The sequence below is a fragment of the Salmo trutta genome, chromosome 19, assembly GCF_901001165.1.
Source record: "Salmo trutta chromosome 19, fSalTru1.1, whole genome shotgun sequence".
Classification (NCBI taxonomy): Eukaryota; Metazoa; Chordata; class Actinopteri; order Salmoniformes; family Salmonidae; genus Salmo; species Salmo trutta.
This window is the reverse complement of record NC_042975.1, coordinates 3,155,346-3,177,072: the sequence shown is the minus strand read 5'-3', so window position 1 is coordinate 3,177,072 and position 21,727 is coordinate 3,155,346. Positions and strand designations below refer to the sequence as shown.

General features: G+C 43.1%; 1 protein-coding gene across 5 annotated transcripts in view; it reads right to left on the bottom strand.

The window, feature by feature from the left end:
* Positions 1-21,727, bottom strand: part of LOC115153833 (location of vulva defective 1) — a 73,076-nt gene that overhangs the window by 27,156 nt on the left and 24,193 nt on the right. For 3 of the 5 annotated variants that reach the window (XM_029699437.1, XM_029699436.1, XM_029699439.1), the window contains exons 5-7: positions 18,801-18,975; positions 18,221-18,362; positions 13,482-13,628 (exon numbers count right to left, since the gene is read on the bottom strand). In XM_029699437.1, the coding sequence (XP_029555297.1) occupies positions 13,482-13,628; positions 18,221-18,362; positions 18,801-18,975 (464 nt within the window). Of the gene's footprint in view, positions 1-6,184; positions 8,688-8,762; positions 8,846-8,933; positions 9,336-9,848; positions 9,905-13,481; positions 13,629-18,220; positions 18,363-18,800; positions 18,976-21,727 lie in introns of those variants that run through there. The other 2 variants (XR_003867768.1, XM_029699438.1) reach the window with 2 other exon arrangements.

The following is a 21,727-nucleotide window of genomic DNA, read 5'->3' as shown; positions in this document are numbered from 1 at the left end:
ATGGTAGTTATCAACCACATGGAAACCACATGTTTGATACCATTCCATTTTCTCCAGCCATTAATATGAGCCTTCCTCCCCTCAGCAGCCTCCACTGAACTATATGTATAGCTAGCAACTAGCTAACGTTAGATGGAAAATGGTTGTTGAAAAATGACTGTACATAGTTACATCCGTCCAGTTATTTAATAGAAGTTAACTGCTTAACGTTACCTGAATTGTGAATTTCTCTGAATGTTGCACCTCTTGTCTATTGTCTTCATAGTACTTCACCTGGTTGGAAAGATACAATAAAATCTCCTCGAGGGATGCTATTAGAGTGCAAGCTTCATACAAACAGAGAGCTGCAATAACAGTTACAGGAGCTTTCTTGCTAGCTAACTAATTTTAGCTAAATACAACTGTCTGGCTAGCTGGCTATCTGACTAGGCAGGCTGAGGTGTGTAAGTACAGTAGCTAGCAACGTCAATCCAAAAACAGCTCAAATTCTTTATTCCTATTTAATAAGATGTACTTACATAAAGACAAGTAAACTCAGCAAAAAAAGAAACATCCCTTTTTCAGGACCCTGTCTTTCAAAGATAATTTGTAAAAATTCCAATAACTTCACAGATCTTCATTGTAAAGGGTTTAAACACTGTTTCCCCATGCTTGTTCAATGAACCATAAAACTTTAACGTACATGCACCTGTGGAACGGTCATTAAGACACTAACAGCTTACAGACTGTAGGCAATTAAGGCCACAGTTATGAAAACCTAGGACACTAAAGAGGCCTTTCTACTGACTCTGAAAAACACTAAAAGAAAGATGCCCAGGGTCCCTGCTCGTCTGGGTGAATGTGCCTTAGACATTACGCAAGGAGGCATGAGGACTGCAGATGTGGGCAGGGCAATAATTTGCAATGTCCGTACTGTGAGACTCCTAAGACAGCGCTACAGGGAGACAGAACGGACAGCTGATCATCTTCGCAGTGGCAGACCATGTGTAACAACACCTACACAGGATCGGTGCATATGAACATCACAACTGTGGGACAGGTACAGGATGGCAACAACAACTGCCCGAGTTACACCGGGAACGCACAATCCCTCCATCAGTGCTCAGACTGTCTGCAATAGGCTGAGAGAGGCTGGACTGAGGGCTTGTAGGCCTGTTGTAAGGCACGTCCTCACCAGACATTACCGGCAACATTATCACCTATGGGCACAAACCCACCGTCGCTGGACCAGACAGGACTGGCAAAAAGAGCTCTTCACTGACGAGTCGCGGTTTTGTCTCACCAGGGGTGATGGTCGGATTCCTCGTTTATCCTCGAAGGAATGAGCGTTACACCGAGGCCTGTACTCTGGAGCAGGATCAATTTGGAGGTGGAGGGTCCGTCATGGTCTGGGGCGGTGTGTCACAGCATCATCGGACTGAGCTTGTTGTCATTGCAGGCTATCTCAACGCTGTGCGTCACAGGGGAGACATCCTACTCCCTCATGTGGTACCCTTCCTGCAGGCTCATCCTGACATGATCCTCCAGCATGACAATGCCACCAGCCATACTGCTCGTTCTGTGCGTGATTTCCTGCAAGACAGGAATGTCAGTGTTCTACCATGGCCAACGAAGAGCCCGGATCTCAATTCAAATTGAACACGTTTGGGACCTGTTGGATCGGAGGGCTAGGGCCATTCCCCCCAGAAATGTCCGGGAGCTTGCAGGTGCCTTGGTGTATGAGTGGGGTAACATCTCACAGCAAGAACTGGCAAATCTGGTGCAGTCCACGCTAGTGTCCCACCTCGACAACATCCGGTGAAATTGCAGAGCGCGAAATTCAAAATACAAAATTCGTAATATTAAACATTCATGAAAATACAAGTGTCATACATGATTCTTTAGCTTAGAATCTTGGTAATCGAAACGCTTTGTCCAATTTACAATAGGCCTTACGGTGAAAGCATAGCATTTGATCGTCTGAGGACAGCGCCTCACCTACTTCCTGCATTAACATGAATTCATAACCTGCACAGATGTCATAAAACTCAAAAATAGCGATAAAAGAAATCACTTACCTTTGAAGATCTTCCTCTGTTGGCAATCCAAAGGGTCCCAGCTACACAATAAATGGTTGTTTTGTTCGATAAAGTCCCTCTTTATATCCCAAAAACTCTGTTTTGTTGACGCGTTTTGTTCAGTAATCCACTGGCTCAAAGGTGTTCAAAAAATGCAGACGAATACATCCTAGTAGTACCGGTAAAGTTCGTCGAAACAAGTCAACAATGTTTTTAATTAATCCTCAGGCTGTCAAATATCTATACAATCGATAATATTTCAGCCAGACAATAGCGTATTAAATAGAAAGGAAAAATAACGTAGAGCGCGCACACAGTCACGCGCGCAAAACAGTAGTGCACGTGTCAATAGACCACTTCCCAAAACTTCTTATTCTTCATCGGTTTTCAAAAAACAAGTCTGAAACCATTTCTAAAGACTGCTGACATCTAGTGGAAGCCATAGGAACTGCAATCTGGGAGCTATTCAATTCATTATTCTATAGCAAAGCATGTGAATGGACAGGGCGGTAAAAAAAGCCATTTCCTGGATGAATTTTCCTCGGGCTTTTGCCTTCCATATCAGTTCTGTTATACTCACAGATATTATTTTAACAGTTATAGAAACTTCAGAGTGTTTTCTATCCAAATAAACCAATTATATGCATATCCTATCTTCTGGGCCTGAGTAACAGGCAGTTTACTTTGGGCATGCCAGACTCTCCGAAATTCAGGATACTTCCCCCTAGCCTTATGAAGTTAATTAATACACCAGATACTGACTGTTACTTTTTGACCCCCCCTTTGTTCAGGGACACATTATTCAATTTCTGTTAGTCACATGTCTGTGGAACTTGTTCAGTTTATGTCTCAGTTGTTTAATCTTGTAATGTTCAAACAAATATTTACACATGTTAAGTTTGCTGAAAATAAACACAGTTGACAGTGAGAGGACGTTTCTTTTTTTGCTGAGTTTATATGCTTTGACCATGACAGTTTACAATCTAAGGTAACACCAAGTAATTTAGTCTCCTCAACTTGTTCAACAGCCACACCATTCATTACCAGATTAATTTGAGGTCTATACCTTAGTGAATGATTCGTCCTTTTGCCTTTTGGTAGGATGTCATTGTAAATGAGAATTTGTTCTTAACTGACTTGCCTAGTTAAATAAAATGGTTTTGTGATGAATCAGCCATCAGATTCGATGAAAGATGGAGTTGTATTTGTCTTTCTACCCATAATTTAATTTAAAGTACTCAAGTTTTCTTTCCGTCATTCCTTATATCATTGATCGTGGCTTCATAATACAGTTTCTTCTTCTTTTTTGAGTTTAGTCACAAAATGTCTCAATTTGCAGTAAGTCAGCCAGTCAGATGTGCAGCCAGACTCATTATCCTTTTGCTCTCTTTCAACCATACAGTTTTTAAATTCCTCATCAATCCATGGAGCCTTAACAGTTCTAACAGTCAGTCAGTCTCTTAACAGGTTCATGTTTATCAATAATTGGAAGAAGAAATGTCATAAATTCATCAAGTGTGATCACTGCATCCAATGGGTATGGACACATTATTAGATTATTAATATTATTATTATTATTATATATTAGAACAAAGTTCTACAGTATTAGTAGAAATGTGATCGATACATGTGGATAATCTTGTTCCTGTAGTGTTTGTAAACACCCTGGTAGGTTGATTAATAACCTGAAACAGATTACAGCCACTGGTTACAGTCAGAAGTTTCCTCTTGAGCGGACAGCTTGATGAAAACCAGTCAATATTCAGGTCCCCAAGAAAGCAGACCTCTCTGTTTACATCACATACACTATCAAGCATTTCACACATATTATTTAGATACTGACTGTTAGCACTTGGTGGCCTTTAGCAACACCCCAAAAGAAAAGGCTTTAGATGTGCCAAGTGAACCTGCAACCACAACACTTCAATAACACTTGACATTTTCTCTAAGCATTACAGGGATATGGCTCTGAATATAGACAGCAACTTCTCCCCCGTAAGCATTTCTGTCTCTTCTATAGATGTTATATCCTTGAATTGTTACTGATGTATCATCAAATGAATTATCTAAGTGAGTCTCAGAAATGGCTAATATATGAAAGTTATCTTATGTTAGCAAGATATTGATTTCATGAACCTTATTTCTAAGGCTACATATATTAAAATGGACTATGTTCAGCCCTTTCCTGGGTAGCTTATCAGACATCATATGGAAAATTAGATGGATCTGAGGGAGAGGAGAAATAGGTTGTTACAGTAAGCTGAATTCAAAGCCTGGTATGTGGAAACCAATACATTTAGTGTCACACCCTGACCTGAGAGAGCCGTTTTTCTCTGTTTGGTTAGGTCAGGGTGTGATGTGGGGTGGGCATTCTATGCTATCTATTGCTTTGTTTTGGCCGAGTATGGTTTCCAATCAGAGGCAGCTGTCTATCATTGTCTCTGATTGGGAATCATACTTAGGCAGCCTTTTCCCACCTGTGTTTGTGAGTAGTTATTTTCTGTTTAGTATTTTCTGTTACCTGACAGAACTGTTGGCATTTCGTTTTTGTTCCTTTGTTCGGTTGTTTCATTGATTAAATAAAAAAATCATGAACACTTCCCAAGCTGCGCTTTGGTCCCCTTCTCATTCCGACAAAAGTCATTACAGAACTACCCACCACCAAAGGACCAAGCAGCGTGGTCAGGACCAATGGACCTGGGAGGAAATCCTGGACGGGAAAGGACCCAGGAGGCAGGCCGGGGAGAATTGCCGTACAAGGGAGGAGATAGAGGCAGCAGTTTCACAGTCCGGAGCCTCCTGAGACGGCCCCGCAGTCCGGAGCCTCAGGCGGCGGTCCCGCAGTCCAGAGTGAACGGCGGCGGTCTGCAGTCCAGAGCCTCCAGGGATGATCTGCGTTCTGGTTCCGACGACGACGATCCACGGTCCGGTGATACAAAAGCAGAGGGATCAACGGGCGGAGCGGGGGCTATGCCCCGAACCGGAGCCGCCACCATGGGTAGATGCCCACCCGGACCCTCCCCTATAGGTTCAAGTTTGCGGCCGGGAGTCCGCACCTTTGGGGGGGGTACTATTACGCCCTGACCTGAGAGAGCCGTTTTTCTCTGTTTGGTTAGGTCAGGGTGTGATGTGGGGTGGGCATTCTATGCTATCTATTTCTATATTTTGGCCGAGTATGGTTTTCAATCAGAGGCAGCTGTCTATCATTGTCTCTGATTGGGAATCATACTTAGGCAGCCTTTTCCCACCTGTGTTTGTGGGTAGTTATTTTCTGTTTAGTATTTTCTGTTACCTGACAGAACTGTTGGCATTTCGTTTTTGTTCCTTTGTTCGGTTGTTTCATTGATTAAATAAAAAAAATCATGAACACTTCCCAAGCTGCGCTTTGGTCCCCTTCTTATTCCAACGAAAGTCGTTACATTTAGTTTGCAAAGCAAGAACGTAATTAAATGCTAACCTTGCAATTATTTTGTGTGCAAATATTCAGGATCATCTTTTGCGTACCTAATTGTATTTCTTGCATTGCGTACTGCATAGGGTATATTTTAAGTTTCCCTATATCCCAAAATATTCCCAGGATTTTCCTGATTTCCACGAATCAATCCCATACAAACCCACAAGTTGTCAAAGCTAAAATACCTACCTTGCAGGATTAACAATTCTACTGGGCTCTGCCTATCCAATGGCAGTTCTGTTATTTATTGTCCATAATCCCTACAGATCTGATAGAATCCGCTCTGCCTTACCACTGAACTAGTATACAACTAGGGACTGTTCCTCAAACTCAAGGGTCTTACAGTAGAGTGGGCTATCCCCTAAGTCAAGCTCCTATACTACCTCACCCTGCAACCCAGCACCTTCTCAGGATCGTCCAGGCCAGATTGTCGACCTTAGGACACTATGAGTGGATACTCTCTCCTGGGTTGGTTTAGCCCAGAATCACCCCTCATACGTCTCCTACCAATGCACTCAGTACCTTTAGTTGGGTCTCAGGTTCCTTCACACCAGCAATTCAGGTTCCCGATGGACAAATTAACCAGATGCTATAAATCCTCAATTAATCCAGTGTGTTTCAGAAACCAGGAGTACAACGACATGCACTCCTATGACTCTTTGATGACACAGAGTTTCAGAACAATAAAACAAGTTTATTCAAATTTCCAGAAACAGGCATAAAAAAAACCCAGATCAATCAATCAAAAATCAATATCCCCAATCGATGATAAGCAAAAATATACCTTGGATTAAATTGAGAGATGCCTTCAGCGTCCTTAACTAAACCCTTAACTAAACCCTTATCTAAACCCTTATCTAAACCCTTATCTAAACCCTTATTAGTGTGTGTCAATAAAATATGTTTGGTCTATAACAATTTTATGAGAAGCACAGTGTTCAATAACAAGAAAAACAAGTTCTTACCTTCTACAAATTATAAACAGATTTTTGTCTCCCCCTTCAGGATGCTCAGTCCCTCAGTTGGTGTCTAAAAAACTAACAGCTACTTGAACACTTCTATCAATGAGGTAACCTAAAGGGTTCCTCCTAGAATGTACTAGAACACTCCTATCAATGAGGTAACCTTAAGGGTTCCCCCTAGAATGTAATAGAACACTCCTATCAATGAGGTAACCTTAAGGGTTCCTCCTAGAAGGTACTAGAACACTCCTATCAATGAGGTAACCTAAAGGGTTCCTCCTAGAATGTACTAGAACACTCCTATCAATGAGGTAACATTAAGGGTTCCTCCTAGAAGGTACTAGAACACTCCTATCAATGAGGTAACCTTCAGGGTTCCTCCTAGAAGGTACTAAAACACTCCTATCAATGAGGTAACCTTAAGGGTTCCTCCTAGAAGGTACTAGAACACTCCTATAAATGAGGTAACCTAAAGGGTTCCTTCTAGAAGGTACTAGAACACTCCTATCAATGAGGTAACCTTAAGGGTTCCTCCTAGAAGGTACTAGAACACTTTCAGAATGAAAAACCAAGTATATTAAAAATCTAAATGAATCTGAAGTTAAAAAGCTTCAGTAAAGTCTTTCTCCAGCAGACGACAGATTCTTCTAGCAAACTCAAAGAGAGTCGTTCCCTTCCCATTAATCCTGCTTCCTTTATACCCTTAATGCCTCTTCTGATAACCCATCAGGATTACCACCTGCTCCACTGATGCCTTCGGTGGTTAACACCTAATGCATCCATCTTCTCAAAAGGTGCTTTTTCAGCCCCCACTAACCTCCACATTTTCCCACCTAGGCAGGACGTACGCTTCAACCTACTTGCTACTCTGACCTGGGGATTTCCAGATCAAGCTAGCACCCTTAATATACTTCATGAACATCAACTTCTTAAAACATACATTTTTCAAACATGAAACTTTCCTATTCCCTTCACCCTCCTACCTTTAACTAAATTATAGTCTTTCTACAACCTAATTTATTACTCCAGTTATATCTCAATACATCAATATTTTAAACATTTCAACATTATACCATTTTACCATTTTAATGTTTCATTATCAACCTCCTAAGGCCTTGTCCTCTAAGCCTAATCAAACACAGTCTATATAATTCACACCTTAAAGAAAACCACATTATAACACTCCTAACCTTTAACTGCATTATTTTAACACACCGTTAATATTTCTCAATGTATATCTCCCAATGTTTTAAACATTTAACATTTCATATATTTAACTTTTAATTAGTATTTCAATAAATTCCAGTCCCAATTAATTTCTTCTTCTCTTTAGTCAATGTCAATTAATTTCTTCTTCTATTTAGTCAATGTCAATTAATTTCTTCTTCTATTTAGTCAACGTCAATTAATTTCTTCTTCTATTTAGTCAATGTCAATTCTCCATCAGTGTTCATTCTTCTTTATGCTCCATGTGTGAGTGAAAGTGAAACTTCTTCCTGAGTGTGTGAGTGGGTGGAACCTGTGTCCTTTGTCACTAAAATGTCACAGAAAACTGAGCCTCAACCAACTATTCTTGACACAGGAAAGAACCTCAGTCTATCTCTGTACATTACCAAACAGGAAAGAACTTCAGTCTACCTCTGTAAATTACCAAACAGGAAAGAACCTCAGTCTACCTCTGTACATTACCAAACAGGAAAGAACCTCAGTCTACCTCTGTACATTACCAAACAGGAAAGAACCTCAGTCTACCTCTGTACATTACCAAACAGGAAAGAACCTCAGTCTACCTCTGTACATTACCAAACAGGAAAGAACCTCAGTCTACCTCTGTACATTACCAAACAGGAAAGAACCTCAGTCTACCTCTGTATATTACCAACAATATTTATGTTGCATTTCTTCTTGTAGACATAAATCATTTACTTTTAAATCATTCAACTAACATCCAGAAAGACGTAGTGTCAGTTCATTCAACTAATCTTGGCAACCCACGAGAGATTATTACAAATCAACCGTATTCTGTCATTATAAGGAACCACTCCTTCTTCAAAAGAACTATCTGCAGAATCAGAACCAGGAAGAAAAGACAAGTAGAAGTGAAGAAAGTTGAGCTGACTTCCTGTTCCTCCCTCAGGGACTGATGTCATGAGTGGCTAACAGGCGTAGCGTGAAGTCCCCTGGCAGCCCTAGTCTGATCAGTTCCACACGGAGCTGGAAACAGAACACACACAGTGATTATCAGGTAGAGCTGAGGAGAAACCTGTCTGATCTGACAGTGACACTGACCTGCTGAAACAGCCCGTTTCTGATGTAATAATCTGTCAGTGGGATCAGAGAGGACACTTTCATCCTCAGTACAACAACGTATCCTGTGGAAACAGTTAGTCCACATTATTACAACACACATAAACAAATATATATTTTTTTAATTTGAACAAAAGTTAATTTTGTACTTACCAGGCCCACTGCTCTTTGTTGTACTGTCCACAATATGGGTTGTGAGATCGGTGGTTGGGTTTGTACTTAAAGTTGTGGGTGTGGTTGGAAGTTCAGGTACAATCTCTGAGGTTGTGAGGTTTATTGTCTGAGGAGGGGAGGTTGTTGGTTCCTCTGAGGTTGTGAGGTTTATTGTCTGAGGAAGCGAGGTTGTTGGTTCCTCTGTGGTCGTGAGGTTTATTGTCTGAGGAGGGGAGGTTGTTGGTTCCTCTGTGGTCGTGAGGTTTATTGTCAGAGGAGGGGAGGTTGTTGGCTCTGTGGTTGTGAGATTTATTGTCAGAGGAGGGGAGGTTATTGATTCCTCTGTGGTCGTGAGGTTTATTGTCAGAGGAGGGGAGGTTGTTGGCTCTGTGGTTATGATGGCTGTAGCACAAAGGACAGACAAACAGATAGACAAACAGTCAGAGATGTGTTGATTGGTTGATTGGTAATTATCTCAAACATGCATTTCAACTGGAATCTGTAAGTAACAGTGAGACTAGCAGACCACCAGGAAGGGGATCATTAACCTCTTCCTGTAGTGAAACTGTAGCAACAACTAGCATCTGTAAGTAACAGTGAGACTAGCAGAACACCAGGAAGGGGATCATTAACCTCTTCCTGTAGTGATACTGTAACAACAACTAGCATCTGTAAGTAACAGTGAGACTAGCAGAACACCAGGAAGGGGATCATTAACCTCATAATGTGGTGATACTGTAGCAACAACTAGCCTCTGTAAGTAACAGTGAGACTAGCAGAACACCAGGAAGGGGATCATTAACCTCTTCCTGTAGTGATACTGAAGCAACAACTAGCATCTGTAAGTAACAATGAGACTAGCAGAACACCAGGAAGGGGATCATTAACCTCTTCCTGTAGTGAAACTGTACCCACCGCTTGTGTTTCCAACCCTGACGATCACACAGCGCAGCTCAGACTGATACTTGGAACTGAGAAGATCAACAGAACAACTGTTACACTGTTCAGATCTTTGTTAAACAGCATTTAATGAAACATTACAAAACCAAACCAACCACATTCCATTGGTTTAATGAAACATGTCAAAACCAAACCAACCACAAACCATTGGTTTAACTTCTTTGGGATAGGGGGCAGTATTTTCACTGCCGGATAAAAAACGTACCCGATTTAATCTGGTTACTACTCCTGCCCAGAAACCAGAATATGCATATAATTAGTAGATTTGGATAGAAAACACTCTAAAGTTTCTAAAATTGTTTGAATGTTGTCTGTGAGTATAACAGAACTCATATGGCCGGCCAAAACCTGAGAAGATTCCATGCAGGAAGTGCCCTGTCTGACAATTTGTTATCCTTCTGTAACATCTCTATCAACATTACAGCATCTGTGCTGTAACGTGACACTTTCTAAGGCTTCCATAGGCTCTCTAAAGCCGCCAGAAAGTGGAATGGGGTGTCTGCTGTCTATGGGCAAAGTATAGGAGCAGAGTTTGTAAGTGGTCAGCCTGGTGACAGTGAGACTGGAGATGCGCGTTCATGAGACTTCTCCATTTTTTTCTTTCAGTCTTTGAATGAATACAACGTTGCCCGGTTGGAATATTATCGCTATTTTATGAGAAAAATAGCATAAAAATTGATTTTAAACAGCGTTTGACATGCTTCTAAGTACGGTAATGGAATATTTTGCATTTTTTTGTCACGAAATGCGTTCGCGCGTTACCCTTCGGATAGTGACCTGAACACACGAACAAAACGGAGGTATTTGGATATAACTATGGATTATTTGGAACCAAAACAACATTTGTTGTTGAAGTAGAAGTCCTGGGAGTGCATTCTGATGAAGAACAGCAAAGGTAATCCAATTTTTCTAATAGTAATTCTGAGTTTAGGTGACCCCGAAGTTGGCGGAAGTCAAAATAGATGGCCGAGCTATGTACTCAGAATATTGCAAAATGTGCTTTCGCCGAAAATCTATTTTAAAATCGGACATAGCGATTGCATAAAGGAGTTCTGTATCTTTAATTCTTAAAATAATTGTTATGTATTTTGTCAACGTTTATCATGAGTAATTTAGTAAATTCACCGGAAGTTTTCGATGGGTATGCTAGTTCTGAACATCACATGCTAATGTAAAAAGCTGTTTTTTGATATAAATATGAACTTGATTGAACAAAACATGCATGTATTGTATAACATAATGTCCTAGGAGTGTCATCTGATGAAGATTATCAAAGGTTAGTGCTGCATTTAGCTGTGGTTTGGGTTTATGTGACATATATGCTTATCGCATATATGCTTATCGCGTATATGCTTATCGCTTAGCGCATATCGTGACAAAAAAATTCTAAATATTCCATTACCGTACTTCGAAGCATGTCAAACGCTGTTTAACCCCTGTGCGGCCTCGGGACGGACATCCAGCGAAAAATCCTTTCGCCATTAGCATAACAAAATGTAATACTTTTTTTTTCATTTTTTTTTTCAAATTGTATCGTTTTATAGATACACCTCTCCTGAATCGAACCACGTTGTCCGATTTCCAAAAGGCTTTACAGCAAAAGCAAAACATTAGATTATGTTAGAGGAGTATATTGTAAAAGTAGCCACATAGCCATTTTCCGACCAACCATCACACATAACCAAAAAACAGCTAAATGCAGCACTAACCTTTTACAAACTTCATCAGATGACACACCTAGGACATCATGTTACACAATGCATGCATTCTTTTGTTCGATAAAGTTCATATTTATATATAAAACAGCATTTTACATCGGCACGTAACGTTGACTAACTATTTTCCCTCAAATGCATCCGGTGAAACAGTGCTACAATTTACTAAATTACTATTCGAAAACATTTTTAAAATGTAATATTGTCATTCTAAGATTTATAGATGAATATCTCTTGAAAGCACCTGTAATGCCAGATTTAAAAATAACTTTACTGGGTAATCACACTTTGCGATAAAAGGGGATGCGATACTCAGAAAATTACATAGTAAATATAGGTCTGCGCCATCTTGGAACAATCGCATATCACATCTAGTCTTGTATACTATTGTCAATAATCCCTTACCTTTGGTTGTCTTCATCCGAAAGCACTTCCAGGAATCCCAGGTCCACAACAAATGTATTTTCGTTCGAAAAAATTACTCCTTTATGTTCCAAGAGCTTGTTCTTGTTAGCGCGTCTGAAGGCTGATCCAAATGCTCCGTCGGCCGTGAGACAGCTATTTCGAGAAAATGCATTTTTTTTTCCATTTAAGTTCGTTCAAACATGTCAAACGTTGTATAACATAAATCTTCAGGGCCTTGTTCAACAAGAGAGCCAATAAGATTCGAGGGGGACGATTGCATTGTGTTTCAAAACGTTTCGAAAGGGGAGGGAAGCCTTGTTCAACAAGAGAGCCAATAAGATTTGAGGGGGACGATTGCATTGTGTTTCAAAACGTTTCGAAAGGGGAGGGAAGCCAGGGCGTCATAATGGTGATGGCCCTCCTCATGTGACCAATTTCAACAGCGTCTCATTCATTCAGTTTTAACAGTAGGAGACTCAAACCACTTTGTAAAGACTGGGGACATCTAGTGGAAGCAATAGGAAGTGCTCAATGAACCATTGCTCACTGTATGAATTACAGGCAAAGATGTGAAGTTGAGTCCACAATTCAGAATTCCACATCCTGTTACGATCGGTCTCGGGGTTTTGACTGCCATATGAGTTCTGTTATACTCACAGACACCATTCAAACAGTTTTAGAAACTTTAGGGTGTTTTCTATCCACAAGTATTAATTATATGCATATCTTAGCTTCTGCGTTTGAGTAGGAGGCCGTTTAAAATGGGCACGAATTTTTTTCAAAAATCGCTGTAGCGCCCCCTATCCTAGGGGAACGCCAAGAGGTTAAAATAAATTTTTATGCGATTTTTCTCGTAAAATAGCGATAATATTCCGACCGGGAAACCCTGTTTTCGTTCAAAGACTCAAAGTTGAAAATGGAGTCGTCTCGTGCAAGCTCGCACCCGTCTCATTGTTCTCAGATCGACCACTTACCAAATGCGCTACTGTTTTTCAGCCAGTAACTGCACAGTCATGATTCAACGTTCTGGCGCCTTCTGACAGCCTATGGGAGCCTTAGAAAATGTCACGTTACAGCAGAGATCCTTTGTTTTGGATAGAGATGACAAAGAAGGCCAAGAAATGATCAGAAAGGACGCTTCCTGTTTGGAATCTTCTCAGGTTTTGGCCTGCCATATGAGTTCTGTTATACTCACAGACACCATTCAAACAGTTTTAGAAACTTTAGCGTGTTTTCTATCCAAATATGCATATTCTAGTTACTGGGCAGGAGTAGTAACCAGATTAAATTGGGTACGTTTTTTATCCGGCCGTGCAAATACTGCCCCCTATCCCCAACAGGTTAATCAGGTTAGTCATGCTAGTTAATTAATCAGGTTAGTCATGCTAGTTAATTTTGTGCCTTTATTTAATCAGGTTAGTCATTATGTTGTGCTATAAGTTTCTAGTTGAAGAGGCTGCAGACTGACCTGTCGTTCACTCCCAGAGCGATGAAGCACACAGGATAGTACCCTCCCTCCTCATCCTCAGTGGGCGTCCATCTTAGAAGGTACTCTCCTGGATCAGTGGTGTTCTTTGTGATACCGGAAGGTCCACTCACCAACAGCTCTGAAACCCTTAAACACACAGGGAGAAAAAAATACAGTAATTTTTTTTTATTTATTATGAACCCCATTAGCTGTTGTTTCAGCAGCAGCTATTCTTCCTGGGGTCACACAAAACATAAAACATGACATTATACGTAACATTAATAGTCAAGAAAAGCTCAAGGACAGAACTGCATCACTTCAAAATCTGAATAAAATAAACAAAAATCTCCTTTCTTGAAATAGAATGTGTTAAATGTTGTAGCTAAAAATGTCTTGAATAAAGATGACATATCATTGCGGTGCTGTCGTCATTTTTCATGCAGGAACCGGTGGTCAGACAGGCGACTTTGGGATTAATATTTTGTTGTCCCTAATATTATTTTGTTACAGTCATCTGTCTACCATTTGTATTAAAATCCTGTATTTTTCGCATTAGTCACACATACTCAGAATTCGCTCCTTCAACTTCAGTCGCCTACTTTTCTTCTCCTAGTTGGGCATGTGGTCTCATTGAAAGTAGTCTGTCTACATGGGCAGAGAATCACGTGGCAGTTATTTTAAATATTAAATTAAATATGATTAGACTGTAGTTTACCACAGTGTCTGTAAATAAATCATTTGAATGGAAAGAAGTGGGGGGATGTCACGTCCTGACCAGTAGAGGGTGTAGTTGGGTCAGGACGTGGCAGAAGAGAGTGTGTGTTTTGGATTGTTTCTTTGATTTTGGCTGTGTGACTTCCAATCAGGCACAGCTGTAGAGGGTTGTGGCTGATTGGGAGTCACACATAAGTTGTCTACGTTTCCTTTGTGTTTCGTGGGTAATTGTTCTTGTCATTGTGGTTGCACCTGACAGGACTGTGTTGGCTGTCAGTTTTTCCTTGTTTTGTGTAGTTGTAAAGTGTTCGTTTGATTAAATATGATGAACCCTAATTCCGCCGCATTTTGGTCCATTCCTGATGACAGACCTTACAGAATTACCCACCAAACCAGGACCAAGCGGCGGAGGAGGAAGGAGCGACAGGAGTACAGCATTATGGACTCGTGGACATGGGAACAAATCCTGGACGGAGAGGGACCATGGACTCAGGCTGGGGATTATTGCCTCCCGCAGTGGGAGATTAAAGCGGCGAGAGCAGAGAGGCGATTCTATGAGGAGAGAGAGTGCAACGAGCACGAGAGGCAGCCCCAATAATTGTTTTTGGGGGGGGCACACGGGGCAGTCGGTGGAGCCGAGGTCGGAACCAGAGCCAGTCGGGCTGACATTGGAGGTGAGCGAGGGGTACGAGGCAGAGACTGTGAAGGAGTTAATGGGAAGATTAAAGGAGAGAGAGATGAGAGAGCTGCTAGTTTGGTGCATAAGGCACGGCATTCGCCCTACGGAGCGTGTTGATGAAATGATGTCACCTGAGGCAGCTGTGCCGGATCTGCCAGAGTGGCCCGCCGTGCCGGATCAGCCAGAGTGGCCCGCCTGTCCTTCGGCCTGGCCCGAGTGGCCCGCCTGTCCTCCGGCCCAGCCCGAGTGGCCCGCCTGTCCTCCAGCCCAGCCCGAGTGGCCCACCTGTCCTCTGGCCCAGCCCGAGTGGCCCGCCTCTCCTCCGGCCCAGCCCGAGTGGCCCGCCTCTCCGCCGGCCCAGCCCGAGTGGCCCGCCTGTCCTCCAGCCCAGCCCGAGTGGCCCGCCTGTCCTCCGGCCCAGCCCGAGTGGCCCGCCTGTCCTCCGGCCCAGCCCGAGTGGCCCGCCTGTCCTCCGGCCCAGCCCGAGTGGCCCGCCTGTCCTCCGGCCCAGCCCGAGTGGCCCGCCTCTCCTCCGGCCCAGCCCGAGTGGCCCGCCTCTCCTCCGGCCCAGCCCGAGTGGCCCGCCTCTCCTCCGGCCCAGCCCGAGTGGCCCGCCTCTCCGCCGGCCCAGCCCGAGTGGCCCGCCTGTCCTCCGGCCCAGCCCGAGTGGGCCGCCAGTCCTCCGGCCCAGCCCGAGTGGCCCGCCTGTCCTCCGGCCCAGCCTGAGTGGTCCGTCTGCCAGGGTCAGCCCGAGTGGCCCGTCTGCCCGGCGCAGCTCTCGGCGCCGCCAAAATGGACGACGCCGAAGGTGGAGCGAGGTTTACGTCCTGCACCTGAGCCACCTCCAGGATAGGTGGGTTGGGGGAGGGAGGGTGTAGCACAGTGCCGTCGTTGACGGCAGCCACCCTCCCTTCCCTCCCTTTTTGTTTAGGGGATTTTTTTTTGTAGTCGTTTTTTTTCTTTTTTTCCGTGTTTTGTGTAGGTGCATTTCGGGGTATGCACCTTTGAGGGGGGGGTATTGTCACATCCTGACCAGTAGAGGGTGTAGTTAGGTCAGGATGTGGCAGAAGAGAGTGTGTGTTTTGGATTGTTTCGTTGATTTTGGCTGTGTGACTTCCAATCAGACACAGCTGTAGAGGGTTGTGGCTGATTGGGAGTCACACATAAGTTGCCTACGTTTCCTTTGTGTTTCGTGGGTAATTGTTCTTGTCATTGTGGTTGCACCTGACAGGACTGTGTTGGCTGTCAGTTTTTCCTTGTTTTGTGTAGTTGTAAAGTGTTCGTTTGATTAAATATGACGAACCCTAACTCCGCCGCAATTTGGTCCATTCCTGACGACAGACCTTACAGGGGAGCTCAACCAATGTGAGTCCAAGTGCAATTAAAAAACTAAATCAACATTGAAAAGAAAAAAGCACAATGCCACATAGGCTACTATGGTGACCATAGGTTAGGCTACTATGGTGACCATAGGTTAGGTTACTATGGTGACCATAGGTAAGGCTACTATAGTGACCATAGGTTAGGCTACTATGGTGACCAAAGGTCAGGTTACTATGGTGACCAAAGGTCAGGCCACTATGGTGACCAAAGGTCAGGTTACTATGGTGACCATAGGTCAGGTTACTATGGTGACCAAAGGTCAGGCTACCATGGTGACCATAGGTCAGGTTACCATGGTGAACATAGGTCAGGCTAACATGGTGACCATAGGTTAGGTTACTATGGTGACCATAGGTTAGGTTACCATGGTGATCATAGGTTGGGCTACTATGTATGGTGTGCGAGCTTTGCGCCTTTTAATTTTCAATTAGTATTGATTACCCATTCATTTGTCTCAATCTGCAAATCGTCCTCCTAAAAGGTAGGCTATATACTAATCACCCTCCTAAAAGGTAGGCTAAATGCTAATCGTCCTCCTAAAAAGGTAGGCTAAATGCTAATCGTCCTCCTAAAAAGGTAGGCTATATGCTAATCGTCCTCCTAAAAGATAGGCTATATGCTAATTAGCTATATCCTATATGAAAAACATAGCAAGTGTCGCTGTCATCATTCTTGCTGCTTCAAGTTCAGTAGCCGTACCTGCAAGATCAGGTGAGCGTGTGGTTGAAACAAACAAGGCTGGACGGAGATGCACGGGGCAGTTATCTTTCCTAGTAAATGTACTAATATAATTAGCCTAATGTACTAAAATAATTAGGCTATAGTTTACTACATTGCCTAGAATAAATATTGATCACCCATATTTCTCCATCTGAAAATCTTCCCGCTCCTACAAGGTAGGCTATAAAAATATCTCAAGGGAAAGTGTAAGTCTCTCCAACTCTGTTCTCTTTATACTACATCTATTATATTGGCTGATATTGCCCAGTAATACAGATAGCCTAAAAAAATGGGACACCTGAGAATCTCAGGAAATGTCATCCATTTTCTTTATCAAAATGTTGTGTTGTATATTGGCAATAGGGCGCAAAATTGCTGAAGCCTTTGCTGGCAAGTGAGCTGCTTCACAACTTCTAAAATAACACTGTGGGACAGTGCAGACCTCTAGCTCAAAGTTCCAGGTCCACAGTCAGTGCTGACACTCAGTAGTGAAACATAGTTTTAGTTTCTCTCACTGTCATAATGTATTAGGCCGGGGGGGTCAAACTCTTTTCATGGAGGGTCAGTTGTCTCCTGTTTTTTTGTTGCTTCCTTTCAATTTGTGTCCAATTATGACCTAGACAACCAGGTGAGAGGAGGTCCTACCTAATCAATTAAGACCGAAACAACCAGGTGAGAGGAGGTCCTAACTAATCAATTAAGACCTAAACAACCAGGTGAGAGGAGGTCCTACCTAATCAATTAAGACCTAGACAACCAGGTGAGAGGAGGTCCTACCTAAATCAATTAAGACTTAGACAACCAGGTGAGAGGAGGTCCTACCTAATCAATTAAGACCGAAACAACCAGGTGAGAGGAGGTCCTACCTAATCAATTAAGACCTAAACAACCAGGTGAGAGGAGGTCCTACCTAATCAATTAAGACCTAGACAACCAGGTGAGAGGAGGTCCTACCTAATCAATTAAGACCTAGACAACCAGGTGAGAGGAGGTCCTACCTAATCAATTAAGACTTAGACAACCAGGTGAGAGGAGGTCCTATCTAATCAATTAAGACCTAGACAACCAGGTGAGAGGAGGTCCTATCTAATCAATTAAGACCTAGACAACGAGGTGAGAGGAGTTACTAACTAATTAATGAACTTAATTGATCAACACACCTGTTCATGTAACTATTGCATTTAAAACCCCTGATTTAGGCTATACCTATCTGCTATGTGTTTCCACGTTTCCTTTCTCTTACGTGGAGTTGGTAGCCTGTGCTCTGACAGTGATTTCCAGGGATTGGTCTGCAGAGGCGTTCAGCAGTGCACCCTGGGCTGGTGTTGGAGACAGGAACATGGGTAGGTACAACCCCTCCATACAGGATGTCACCGGGGGATCCACTGAAAGACAAACCATGGAGTATTGAGATACAACACATAGCGTCATGTTTTTCAGTATAAATCATTACCACAACACCTCTACTATGCTACAGGTTTGGAAACTCTGCATAAAATGAAATGACAATCAAATTCACTACTTCTACTACTACTGGAAACAAGGCACAGGCATCATCTTATTCTCTATTGAGAAACAACTTATTATAAGCTACCTAGTTATAAAGATAAACTACCTAGATATAAAGATAAACTACCTAGTTATAAAGATAAACTACCTAGTTATAAAGATAAACTACCTAGTTATAAAGATAAACTATATAGATATAAAGATAAACTACCTAGTTATAAAGATAAACTATATAGATATAAAGATAAACTACCTAGTTATAAAGATAAACTACCTAGATATAAAGATAAACTATATAGATAATATATATGTACCTCTCACTGCAAACTGAACAGGCAGTTTGCAGAGTGTATTGTTTGAGGTCCTGTTAGATTGAGATCCGTCAGTGTAGGAGAGAGAGATGGACTGAGTAGGGAAATCCTCCATCACCATCTGAACTGCATATGTTCCAGTGGTATTACTGTTGCCCCAAAATGACAAGGTGCAGCTCTGAGGGAGACAAGATAAAAACAAGATTAAAGTGGCAATCTGTTATTGCTACATCACTTTTTGTCTTTTAAATTAATGATATAAACCCATAGATTCTTAAAGAATATACCTTGTAAATCCCTTATGAAATGTACAGGAAAGTCACTCTGTAATCCAAGGTTCTCCTATCAGAATGGAAGCCTGCTGCTAGCTGGTTCTTCTATCAGAATGGAAGCCTGCTGCAACCTGGTTCTCCTATCAGAATGGCAGCCTGCTGCTACCTGGTTCTCCTATCAGAATGGAAGCCTGCTGCTAACTGGTTCTCCTATCAGAATGGAAGCCTGCTGCTACCTGGTTCTCCTATCAGAATGGAAGCCTGCTGCTACCTGGTTCTCCTATCAGAATGGAAGCCTGCTGCTAACTGGTTCTCCTATCAGAATGTGAGCCTTCTGCTACCTGGTTCTCCTATCAGAATGGAAGCCTGCTGCTACCTGGTTCTCCTATCAGAATGGAAGTCTACTGCTAGCTTTAACTAGCTAACCTGATCTGCATCTGAAATAAAGTGTTTTCATTGATAACCAAATATAGACCCTTATGGGAAAAAAACACATGGATTTCACATGATTTAGCATGATTTAACATGTGGAAACATGACAACATCTAGCTCCATATATAACAGTGTTAAGGTTAAAGGTCAGTATGCAGTTGTATGAGAAATTAAACACAATGGACAGTATATCTAGTGACTGCTTCTTTTGGAAGCAGGAGACAAAGGGCTGTGAGACATAGGTTTAAATCTTGAATCGAATCTTGGAGATGGGGAAAGGGCCGAGAAAATGAGGTGACAGTTTGCGGGACTCTACCCAGAGGGGTAGATCCTGAGTGGAAAGTAATACCCTCTGCTAAGACGGTAGCTGGGAGCAGGGGTCCAGTGGCAATCCGTCTGTCGTCAATACATGGAGGTGGTCTTGAGAAGAGACAACTGGGCTCTCTTCCAGGTACGGTGACAGCGGCGGACGAACATCTTGGTCGAAGGTATGCTGACCTCTTGCTCCAGGAAGAGTGGGGGCTGATAAAAGGCGAGAGACCAGCAGGGAAGGATGTTACGGGCGTACTCTCCCCTGGCTCCAAGTGGTGGGATTGGTGGAGACCAGGTAGCGAAGAGTTGTCTCCAGGTCCTGATTGGCTCGCTCCAACTGGCACTTAGACTGGGGGTGGGACCCAGAGGACAGGCTGGCCGAGAAACCAGGCCTTCCAGAATGCCTTCCAGAACTGGGATGAGAACTGAGGACCCCGGTCGAAGACCATGTCCACCGGAAGTCCATGGATCCTGAAAACGTGCTGCAGCATGAACTGGGCTGTCTCCTTGGCCGAGCGTAGCTTGGGGAGAGGAATGAAATGGGCGACAGTAAGGATAACCATGTTGCCATCAGATGGGGGAGACCAGTGACGAAGTCCAGGGATATATGTGACCAGGGATGTTGAGGGATGCGAAGTGGTTGAAGGAGGCCAGCCGGAGCTTGCCGAGAAGTCTTATTCTGGGCACACATGATGCAGGCGGCGACGAACGCGGAGACTTCAGGAACCAAGGTGGGTCACCAAAAACGTTGTCGTACAAAGGCCAGAGTCCGACAGGAACCAGGATGCCAGGCCAGTTGAGAGGAATGAGCCCATTCCAGAGGAACGGGCAGAGTCCTGGCTCTGAGGAGTCCTGGCTCGAGGAACAGGCAGAGTCGGGACAAGCATCCGGGTTAGCCGCCCCCACCATTGTCCGTCTGGGAAGGCTGCGCCTCACAGACCTGGTTCTCTATACCCCAGATGAATGCAGCCACGAGACCAGAGGTAGGGAGGATGGTCTCGGGGTCCGACGATGTAGCAGTGGGGCTACAGATGCGTGACAGCGCATCCGGCTTCACCTTCTTGGACCTTGGGCGGTAGGAGATGGTGAAGTTGAATCCGGGGAATAGCAGGGCCTTGCCATACATGAAGGGAACATTTCGGCATTTGCTGTATGGTTGATGAGAAAGTCCATATTGCAAATGTACGGTCCCTTACTAGACATCCGCAAATGTTTGTCAAATTCGCGGACGGTGTCGGGCCGTGCACCAGGGCTGGATCTTCCGGGAAGTCATCGAACGGAGTCTCTCGGACAATCGGTTTCCATTTTATAAAATGTTCAGATTTTGGTCATTTTTTCACCTGTCCCGGAAAATACCACAAGAAGGCGAAGCTAATGGAATCCTATTGCAAATGTACAAAACATCACGATTCACGACGTGGCCTTTTCTCCTAAATGGAAAAGACTTGGAAGACGAAACTTGGCGAGCATAGGTTTGGCATAATGGGCAGTTGGCCCCGAACAAGATGGAGTCGAGGCCTCAATGCTTTCTGAGTTAAGGCCGATTTTCTTGGATTAAAGGTCAAAAATGAAAATAGAGCACTAATTTGACCGCTTCACATCAAAGTACATGAACCTACGGTGTCAGGAAAAAAAGAATCAGACATTTACCTATTGTAATATAAGAGAAATCATACAATATACAATTGGTGATGTTCAAAAAAATGAGTTTCTTTTTCAAAAAAGTTACAGATCCAGTTGCCGCGTGTTCAGATGAATCCGTTAAGGTGAGTTTCGGAGCTCTGCGAGACTTCTGTGATTTTCTGAAATAACACAGACTCGTTCAACCCTCTGTAATTAAGTCAGTTCTTAACGTTAAGACCTAAAACTCAATATTCTATAAGAGCCTAATCCAAGGAGGATATGTGTTCACTT